We start from the raw sequence: 11,220 nt of genomic DNA on the forward strand, positions 1-11,220 counted from the left end.
AATCATTTTTGGTCATTACACATACCGTCGAAATCCTACCCACTTTCGAGAAAAAAATTCGAGTAAGTGCTGAAAGTTTTAGGTGAAAAAAAAAACTTTCGAATCGTCTTGAAAAAATTATTTTTAGTTGCAGGGGCCAATTGCAAGCATTTTTGGTCAACAGACATACCCTCGAAATCCTACTCAGTTTCGAGAAAAAAATTCCTTACCAAAAATATAATTTCTGGGCAGAAATGTCTGCCCGAATTTTCATACGAATCTTTAAAACGTCATAACTTCTGAACGGATTGGACGATTTTAATGTTTAAAAAAGCAAATTACGCGTATTTTGATGGAGAATATGTACAAATCGCAAAAATATTCGAAAAGTTGGTCCTTGACCTTCGTCTTATTTTGGGTTGGTCGAACACCCTGTATACTTACGATTACGTTATTTTCTTTAGAAACAAATCTGTATACTTTGAACAAAGCTCCAGCGTACACGATTCAACGAAACATAGTTATTTATATCAATCAATATTTCGTCATGCGTGAGATAGTTTCTTGTCAAAGGATTGTCAAAAAAGGGTTTAAAAATATGACGATTTACAGTAAAATGGTCCATTGAAGGAATGTCGTGTGACTTTCAGGGTGTCTGGCCGTCCAACGAATGAGAAAGTCAGTGAAAATTGAACTCGAGCATGTTCACCTTGTGAAAGTAATTCCTCGAGCAACGGCAATGAATACTCCTCGAGCAGCGGGTGTACCATCACGGAGCAGAGAATTCGGACCGTTAATCCATTGGAGGGAGATCCATCGAAGGTGGGGAGTTCGCCTCGGTAGCTATACTATGTGGTACCATTTACGATAGGACTTCTTTAAAGAGTGCATCACCACCCAGTGGGTGCATTCGCGTTGTTTGGTTGTATACCTAAGCACGTCCTTCGATCGCAGGTGCTAAAAACGCGCGACGATCTCTGGTTAGTGCCATTTTGAATGGTAAACGCAATTAGGCTCGACATGCTATTATTATTTACTGTGAAACATATTCCTCGATAACGGTACACAAGAAGACGTGGAAAAGGAAACGGACAATTTTTGGGGCTATTCCAGGTAAGGGTACCGTTGTGGCCATTATTGCAGGGATTAAATAGCAGGTAGCAGTTCGAGGGTAATCAGTGTTGACAATTGGGTCTGTAATTAGGGGAAGTTCTTAGGACTAAATACGGGAGGTTTGATATATTTAAACGTTTCCTGTAATGAACGTAAAGGGTATTGGTAATTATATCGAAAATATCGTAGTACGGAAAAGTATGTAAATTCGTAGATGAACTTTCGATTTTATTTTTCCGCAGAATGAATCGCCAGATGCAATTCATCTTTAAATGTCGACTTTCACAAGGTCAGGATATCCTTCGACGTGCTCTGTGCTCAGGTAATGAAATATCGCCACTCTCTTACGAACGGTCTCTAACATTATTATATCCCCAAATCTAACGATGGATTCGAAGCATAATAATTCCTGAAAATAATTATTATAGAATGTAGCCTAATTTCCATGCTGCAGGAATAAAACGATCGATAAAAACACCATTGAATTAACCCATATACCGTGCGTTCGCATGTTTCACAGTACGCAAACTGACCTAACAAGACGTTAAACGGATCCTCGGATATTAACACCTAGCATAAGTATGGTCAGTAACTACTTCATAAATCATATTACGTGTTCGTGGCAGAACGTGTAAATTTAAGTACAACCGACGATCGAGCGTTAAAGAATTCATTTCGATCTCGATGCTCGACACGTTTTCCTGATTTCCCCACGGCCACGTGATTCCCCAATTATTCTAAACAGCACGTGAAATGCGCAACAAACCGCGGTTAAGCCCACGGTCTGCAATAGCGTAGTTACTTGCGAAAGTATAATGTAAAACGCTAATCGCTTCAAACGATTAAAATTTAGATAGCAGAGATAGTTCGAGCAACAAGGGAGGTTTGTGTCCCCGTAGCCTCGTTTGTAGCCGCGACTGCCTATGGAGCAGTTTGAAAGTTGGAAGAAAGCAAGATTCATTCGATCTAAACTCGATCGCGAATGCAGGAAGCGTTTGACGTACGTTTTCCTATGCGTTAGGTGCAGGTGCAGTGACCTCGACAAGGGATTGCGTGTTGGATCACGATATCGTGAACCAGGCTAGACCGTACGAGGAGATACCGGGACCAAAACCGATCCCGATCCTCGGAAATACCTGGCGACTGTTTCCGGTGATCGGCCAGTACCAAATCTCCGACACGGCCAAAGTGTCGCAAATGTTCTACGACGAATACGGGAAGATCGTACGTTTGACCGGTTTAATAGGTCGACCGGATCTATTGTTCGTTTACGACGCCGACGAGATCGAGAAGATCTACAGGCAGGAAGGACCGACGCCCTTCAGACCGTCGATGCCGTGTTTGGTGCATTACAAGAGCGTCGTCAGGAAGAACTTCTTCGGGAGTTTGCCCGGTGTTGTCGGAGTGTGAGTAAAAGAAAAACGCGTACAGTCGACCCCCCGTATTGGGAAACACGTTTCGCTTTTCAATTAACGCCCGGGTGCAAAGTGGAATTATTTAGTTCAAGGCTCGAAACTGGAAAAAGTCCTTGTAAGCTTATTCTCAGCTGCTACGTTATGTATTGTATATTTGTCAGATTTTAAGATTTTAAGATTTTAAAGAAAGGAAACAGAATAGTCATTTTTTTCTCTGCATTACTCGAATTCTAAATCTTGTTTCCCTTGACCTTTAAACGTGTTATAATCGTTTGTCATAAAAGTAAGAGGCATCGCGCTAGTCACGAGTGACATAATGTATGATTTGCATGTTTTAGACACGGTGAACCTTGGCGTGAATTCCGGACAAGAGTCCAAAAACCAGTTCTTCAGCCGCAGACGGTTAGAAAGTACATAAGCCCGATCGAGGTGGTCACCGTTGACTTTATAAAAAGGTATTTCGAGCGACCTTGTATCTTGGAGTTAATTTTAATCGGCACGCGAAACCTTGGAGCCCCGAGAGTGGGTCTGCGTTTCGCCAAAATGTCAGATCTTTTGAACAACGCATTACTCAAAATTGTACGTAACTAACTTATGAATAAAATAACGAATCGTCTTGATTAGGATCGAAGAAATTGTAGGAGAGGATGGAGAACTGCCGGGAGACTTTGACAACGAAATACACAAATGGGCTTTAGAATGTTCGTATAAATTTATCCAATCCAATAAAGCACACTGCTTAGGACAAGTGACATAATATTTCCAAACAATTTAATTTAATAGGAAGAATCAAACTTAAAAGAAATATTTAATTCAATGCAGCATTTTATCGAATATTTAATTTACATAACAGACTGGAATAGATTCCTGAATTATAGAGTTATTAGAATAGATATTTCGATTATGTTAAGCAATGTCATTTATATGCATAAGACCACGCCTTATATAGTTTCAAATATTACGATACTATCTGGTAAAATAAAATTGCACAGGTATAGGTCGAGTTGCTCTTGACGTTAGATTAGGGTGCTTAGGCGGGACTCTGACTCCGGATTCGGAACCACAGAAAATCATTGACGCGGCAAAATATGCTTTGAGAAACGTGGCCGTGCTCGAATTGAAAGCTCCTTATTGGAGATATATACCGACGCCTCTTTGGACGCGATATGTACGCAATATGGACTACTTCGTCGAGTAAGTTGAATTATAATTACTCCCCCAATTTGAACTTAATTATAAATTTTTGTTTAATATTTTTCAGAGTGTGTATGAAATATATTGACGCGGCGATAGAAAGGCTGAAAACTAAACAGGCCGTGGATGAATCCGATTTGTCTTTGGTGGAAAGGATCTTGGCCAAAGAAACTGATCCCAAAATGGCGTACATCCTCGCTTTGGACTTAATTTTGGTCGGAATAGACACAGTAGGTGGAAAATACGATAAGATAAATATTCGTGTCTATTAATTAGTAATATCATATTGCAGATATCGATGGCCGTTTGTTCGATATTGTATCAACTAGCAACTAGACCCGAGGAGCAGGAAAAAATTTATCAAGAACTTGTGCAAATTCTTCCTGATCCATCCGTTCCTCTAACTACGAGCCATCTTGATCAAGCAATTTATATGAAAGCCTTCATCCGTGAAGTTTTCAGGTATGAAGTAACTAATTAACATTTATAAACTACTCGAGTAAAAATTTATTTGTAAACTTAAATTACACTGTCGAGTTATAAAAATACGATTTACAATTTTACATTGCAGAGTATATTCTACAGTCATTGGAAATGGTAGAACATTGCAAAACGACACCATAATTTGCGGCTATAGAATACCGAAAGGAGTAAGTAATGAACATGCAACGACCCTAACTGTTGTTATGACTTTGGATCATGACTGTGAATCTAGCGTAAAAATGTTTTCTAAATTTTAACATTAACATTATGCATCGTAGGTACAAGTTGTATTTCCGACAGTTGTAACAGGAAACATGGAGGAGTACGTAACAAACGCCAAAACGTTTAAGCCGATGAGGTGGATCAAACAATCCGCGAACGAGATATTGCATCCTTTCGCGTCTTTACCTTTTGGTCATGGCGCTCGCGTATGTTTAGGTAGAAGATTTGCCGATTTAGAAATGCAAGTGCTACTTTCTAAGGTATGTGAAAATGTCTTATTAAATATGAATCTTAATTTCTATGTAAACAGACCCTTTCTTTGCCATTGCTAATAGATTCTCTCGTTATATTTTCTAAATGGTTTCTATTTAGCATTCGTTATTCGTGATGGTTAATTCTATAACTACATATTTTTATTATTTATCACGTTAAGAATATCATTAATACGTGTGCGAATAATGCCCTTTTCGTTAATTGTCAGCTGATACGATCTTACAAGCTGGAGTATCATCATGAACCGTTGAAGTACAAAGTCACGTTTATGTATGCTCCCGACGGTGAACTTAAATTCAAACTGATACCAAGATAATCAAAATTTATGTTTTCCGTTGGGGGATGGAAACAATGATCAAAGTGCTCTCTGGATATACCGAATATTTTCACGTGGATGCGGCTCGCAACAGACATTCGTGGACGAATTTACTTTTTTATTTTTGTACATATGAAACAAATAATACACTTTTCGTGTATAGTATGGGAAGTGCCCCTGTTATCTATCGACGAATTTCAACTTTAAGGGTCCTTTAGGCGTGTACATAGGATTGATATAATACTCCAGTTTCTCGTGATGATATTCTAACTTATAGCGTTGCAAAATCTGAAACAAATAATCGAAATAAATCGTAACGATTTGCTCTACTACGTTTGTCCAAGTGATTCCCAAAAATATATACATATAAATATAAGCATAGTAATAAGAACGTATCGTACATTTTTTTGTACTTTTTTATAGACTGTACCAAGCATGTTACCTATATAAAATACAGAAGAATGCGAAACTCGTGAATTTTGTATTTTATTGTTGGTTTTACGCTCTCATACTGTTTTACTATGGGGGGTTTGAGTTCGATTTATTAAAGACAGTTTATTTTTGTATACACCGTGGAAATTTCATTCGTTAACAGTTTGGTTAGCGAACGTTCGAATGCTATCGCGAGCAATTGTAAATAGCCGTCGCTGTACATCCGGCAAAACTTTGTAAACATTTTAATTACCGAAATTAAAGTAAAAATGGAAAGTGGGCTCGAGGTCTGCGCGAAACTCAGGTAATTCTACGGTTTATCGCGGCATCGAAGTGACAGATTAATGACACCGTAGGAGTCCTACCGTGTCCCCGTAATAAAGAGCAAAGCATTCAGTCGGCTGGACAGGACTTTTATTGTTCGCGGCCATTCACTGTGACCGCCGTGAAACTAACGGGGATCTACGTTTAAGGTAAGCATCGGGTATGCCGGTAATAAAACTCCAAAATGGTGGACAGTTTCTCTTTCCGTGCCATTTACTAGCTCCACGCGTTACACCGAATTGCAATTCCCAGTTATTAAACTATTTCCCAGAACGCGGAGAAATCTTACCGAATATGGCGTCGTTCTCATTTCAGAAGTCTTGTTAGTCGCTAGATGTGGCGGCAGATTTATGTTCGACGCGTTAAACGGAGAGCTAATTTTACGAATGATTTATTTTGTGCATTACCTTGCTAATGACGATCAGCATCTCGAGGTCGGCAAAACGTCTACCGAGACACATTCTTCTCCCGTAGCCGTAAGGAAGTGACGCAAAATTATGACGCACGCCGTGTCCGTTAGTGTCCAGCCATCTCTCCGGAAGGAATTCCTTGCTCCGTGGAAAGTACTTGTCAAGATTACTTATCACGTAATGTTGAAAGACCACTTGAACCTGATCGCGTAAATAAAACAGTCGTTAAAGAAACTCCTTGCTCCTTGAAAAACGTAATGGTAAAAGTATGGAGGGGAAAAAATCGTTTCTTACGCCTTTGGGTACTTGATATCCGCTGATTATTGTGTCTTTAGTCATGCATCGGCCATTGCCAATAACAACTGGATACATTCTGGTCAGAAGAAAGGAAGAAAGAGAGATTAAGAAGCGACGGTTACAACTAACGCTTTAAAGGATTAGGATTGTCAACGCGCGAACCTCAAAGTCTCCTTGATGCAAGCTTTCAAATACTTGAACCGATCCAAGTGGTTTCCTTCGAGCCGGGTGTCTTTGCTCGGTAGCACGTCGCATACTTCCTTGAAAGCAATGTCTTGCTTGTCCGGATGAAGTGCTAATTGATACAACACCGACGCCACAGCGTTTGAAGTCTACGAACAAAATTATTCCAAGTTCCAACTTTTGAACGAACGCAGTCAAGACACGTTTCTGGATACTTACAGTATCAATCCCAACCAGAAATAAATCAAGAGACAGTATAGTGGCCAGCTTCGTGTCGTTTTCCAAAGCTATCACTCTCTCGAGAAGGGATGGCTCCTTATCGGAGTCGGTTGCTTCCTTTATCCTCGACAGAGCAGCTGCAGTAAACTTCGAAGTTGTGCTGAGAATCAAAATTAATTATCTTTCCTTGTCTTTAAGTGCGTTGAATTTTATTTTACCTCACGATAGTGTCCAGCGCTTTCACGTACTGCAACCACGTGGGCGTATTGAACAGTTTCCAGAACGGTATCTTCAGCTCTAAGATCCCCACGTTCACGAAGAACGTACTGACCGCGTCTATTAACTTCTGAGTTTCCATATTCGCGTTGTCGTCCAAACAGCCCAATCGAACGTCCAGCGCTACGCGCGCGATGGCTACGAAAGACAATTCCGAAAGACCATTTTTATTTAAAATTAGGAAGAGACGCTTCTCACAGAACTTATATAGCCTCCTCCCCTTCGCGAAACTACGAGTGTCCGCTTAAAAAAAATTGTATCGTGCGTAACAAGACAAGGACAAGATTTAAATCATTGCTTCTAACTAGAAAATCGCGTGGAAAGTACGTGTTTCAAGAGTTCGTGTAACCACAGAGAGTCTATTGGAAACGAGTCGGAGGAAATTTCTTCAAGGAACACTGCGCGCCGATTTCTCGGCTGTACGGTTATTTTCGCTATTGTGTAATTAGGGAAGGAATGGAGTAAGTTCGCCTTAAACAGGGGTTCGAATCCGGGACACCTTTCGCTCAACGAAGAGAGCGAACAGCTGATGATGGAAATAGCCCCTAGTAGTTGATGTTCCATTACTACGTTACTCGATAATGAAGAATAAGAAAATATCTGGAAGATCAAGATTCTAACGATTCTTCATATTCAATCTTGCACCAGAAGTCTGCATGAGCGTACTAGATCAAACAGTCTAATTCAATTAGTACCGAATGAGATTTAGAACGACAAAGTTCGTTCCACTTCTCGTTGCTTTCTACTCACACTCCAGGGACCATTTGTGGATCTCGTTGAGGAAGTCGCCGGGCACCTCATTGTTATCGTCTCGTATTTTCGTTATTCTGAAAACACCACGAGGTCGATTTAGCAATAGGCCACCGAAGAAAAGAAAAGTAACAGAGAAGAGTGAAAGGTAGCACGTTAAATAACAACATTTGACGGCGGACCTTTGAAGGAATGCCAAACTCGCCTCCTCCATAGCAGAAATGTACATTCTTGCTGTTCGTGGTTGCAACATCACCTGCTGCACTTTGCTTCGGAAGTTGTACCAATCCTCGCCGTGTCTGAAAAATTCGCGTTTATTATATCGCGAAACTATTTTTTTCTTCTATTATTTTTCGACTTAGCAAGTTCTAGTATCGCATTACGGTTTCGATTGGCACCGAATAGCCTTTCCTATGGTATTGCAACGTAATAGCTTTCAGTGAATGTACCGTGTAAAGAGAAATCAGAGTCGCGTGATAGAATCGAAATCCAACACCGATGGATATTTTTGATAAACGTATACTAGTCGTAGCAGGATGTATCGGGAGAATTGCAATACCAACTGTCGTGCAGGAAGCGACAACCTAACTGTGCACCCGTGTTTTGCGTAAGATTTACTTTCAACCGGATCGCAAAACGTGCATAGCGTGCGTAACACGCAAGTTCACCCTAGTTTCCGTAACAGGAATCACTAGGATATTGAAAATTGAAGTGTATAAATAAACGAAGAGGAGTATCAAGGATAATGCAAACCATCGAGCATGAAAGTGGCGACATTCTAATGCACTCCCGGGACACCCCAAGCATGTGTTCAACAGAAAAGACAAATATTTGCTATTTTACTAGTTTGCCAAGCGCATACATTTAGTAACACCGTACGCAATGTCAATGTTTGCCCATTATACCAAATGAGATTCATAAATATAGTAAAACCAAAATCGCTCGTGTCTGATTGCAAACGTATCGTCGCTTTTACTTTCAACTGTTTACAGAAATCATATGCATATGTGTTTTTTTTTCTACCCGATGCCTAAATTTTTGAAACGATTCGTTCGAAACTTACACGGCGATCACGCCGGCGTTTCCGCGAAAGAACTCCTTTCGAAGCACGTGTTTGTAATAATTCAATGAAGGCATCGACGGCCTGTACGGCATCCTCTCTTCTTGCCTGAAGATACGCTCGATCTCGTTCGCGTCGTAAAGAAAAACCATGTCCGGTCTGCCGATCAAGCCTTCCATTTTCACGATGTCCCCGTACTCTTTGTACAGTCTCTTTGACACTTGATCCACAGCCTGAATCTGGAAATCGCCTGGTCAAACAGGCAAACAATTTATTAAAAATGAACTTGTGAAAATAAAGTCTCAATAACGAATGCCTTCGTATTAACATAAAGGTCCAAGAGAAACGGAATTCTTAAACGAATATACGAGTTGAAGCCTTCCATAAATTCTCTCCCACACATTTCTTTCAATCTTTCCTAAATAGAAAGTAATTATCTGTATCTGGTATATGTAAATTTTTCACCGTGCAGCACGTCCTCGAATCATACGAATTCGTAGATACAGGTTGCGTCCTCGTTTATGTTCTTATACATATTTTATAAGTACGCGTGCATTTACATATTAAATATTAAGTTCTCCCTAATTTTTATTTACGCGAAGATGTATGCACTAATGGTTTATCTTACAGTAAAAGTGTGTCGCATTTATACAATTAGATCTGCGCGTTTATTATGGAATAAGTATTCCTAGTTTTACATGGTATCTTTTTATACAATTTTAAAGTTTCACGGTTTCCATTAACACGATTTATTCAGAGTTGCGCGACTGTGCGAATCTTAATGCTAATGAGAGCTATATTCGGACAGTGCTGAATGAAAACTACCTATGAACGGTATGAATCGCCACGTGTTGCCTAAAAGAGGAATGGGCTTTGGTCCAGGAATGTCGGAATACGGACGATATCGCGACAAATCTTGTTCCTCGATCTCCGCTGCCAAAGTTTCTATCGTTCGAAGAACTCGAGTCGATCGTTTGACACTGTGCGTTAAGGATCTAGCGACGTTACCGCTTAAAACGCTCATTTTTATTCTGAAACAAAAAGAAATCACGGTAAATTTAGAGAATCTCATTTCTCTCGTGTGTACGCCCCAACAAAACTTTCTCTATCTTTGCCTTTAAATAAAAGCTTCCCACTGTTTCTCTTACCAAAGAAAAATTAATGAAATCACAGAGTAGCTAATTGTAAATGAAGAAGCATCTTTCTAAACTCTAGTTTGAAATGAAAAATGGTAGAAAGTTAATCAACAATTCCCACGCTCCTTGCTTCCATGTATAAGTCTCTATAGCCAGGTAGATCCAAAAGGTTAATAAATGCTTAAATGATAAAAGAGAAATATTTTTACAGGTATGTAAATGCGCTTATATTTAGCGAAGAATCTTATTCGCTTCCCATAAAGAAATCTTTTGCAAGATTAGGAAATTCAAAGAATGTAATATTCATTTTTTTGAAGCAATTATTATGTAAAATTTATAAATTGGTATAACCTTTGATCGACCGAAGGCACTTAAGTATTTTAACTTCGTAAAGAGTGGTAATAAAGTTTACATCCCTATTCTTCTACGTGCACTCCGTTTTATGACGATCCACGCTCACGACATTTTTCAATTATACCCTACGATCCTTTCTTATGACACTTGACCTGGTCTTGCAACACGCTGTCAACGAGAAATCAATCGACGTACATGTTACGAATGAACAAATACGAGAAAAGGAAAATACGGTCATAATTTAGTTTCATTGTCCTGACGCCATCTTTTTTTTCTTTAGAACAGACTCGGGGTACCATGTCCTAACTTAATGACCCTCGATCTTGATCGTGCAACAGGAAAAAGGATATTACTTGTAGTGTACAATTTACTTTCTGTATTTGGCATAATTAACACTTTGCAGTCGGTTGACGGCAATGTACCGTCACGCTATTTTTGAATAGCGAGCTGTTTCAAATATACAAACAAATCTTAACTGAAATATTAAGTTTCTAATAAATTTTCAAATATTTTTAAATTTAATTATCAGGACATATTTTTCACATTTTTTCGCTTCGTATTTCGGTGTTTGTTTGGTCTGGCCTAAGAATTATAGCCTGTTCGAAGTATAAATGGCCGATACCTTTACAGCTTCTATTCCGTGCTACCCATAAAAAGTCGTCAGACAATACTTAGCTTCGAACTTTCTATTTTGAACTTTCCCAATTCTACGCAGAGATGAAAGGGAACAGACAAACGATAAAATTTCTGTTAATTAGCATTTTATTCAAATAGATCAATTCAA

General features: G+C 39.3%; 2 protein-coding genes across 2 annotated transcripts; one reads left to right on the forward strand and one right to left on the reverse strand.

The window, feature by feature from the left end:
• Positions 1–1,168: 1,168 nt before the first annotated feature.
• Cyp301a1 (Probable cytochrome P450 301a1, mitochondrial) lies at positions 1,169–5,377 on the forward strand. Its single transcript, XM_076763235.1, has 10 exons — positions 1,169–1,414; positions 2,114–2,498; positions 2,846–2,962; positions 3,132–3,208; positions 3,500–3,701; positions 3,769–3,931; positions 3,994–4,163; positions 4,273–4,351; positions 4,463–4,666; positions 4,888–5,377. Exons 1-10 carry the CDS (start codon positions 1,336–1,338, stop codon positions 4,993–4,995), a joined length of 1,584 nt encoding a protein of 527 aa, XP_076619350.1. The 5' UTR covers positions 1,169–1,335; the 3' UTR covers positions 4,996–5,377.
• On the reverse strand, positions 5,176–9,970 carry LOC143340871 (putative cytochrome P450 301a1, mitochondrial). Its single transcript, XM_076763249.1, has 10 exons — positions 9,772–9,970; positions 8,950–9,196; positions 8,069–8,185; positions 7,887–7,963; positions 7,079–7,274; positions 6,861–7,020; positions 6,621–6,790; positions 6,456–6,534; positions 6,159–6,362; positions 5,176–5,283 (listed from the first exon to the last, which is right to left on the reverse strand). The coding sequence occupies exons 1-10, from the start codon at positions 9,968–9,970 to the stop codon at positions 5,176–5,178; spliced, it is 1,557 nt and encodes a 518-aa protein (XP_076619364.1).
• Positions 9,971–11,220: the final 1,250 nt, after the last annotated feature.

The sequence above is a fragment of the Colletes latitarsis genome, chromosome 1 (assembly GCF_051014445.1).
Source record: "Colletes latitarsis isolate SP2378_abdomen chromosome 1, iyColLati1, whole genome shotgun sequence".
Taxonomy (NCBI): domain Eukaryota; kingdom Metazoa; phylum Arthropoda; class Insecta; order Hymenoptera; family Colletidae; genus Colletes; species Colletes latitarsis.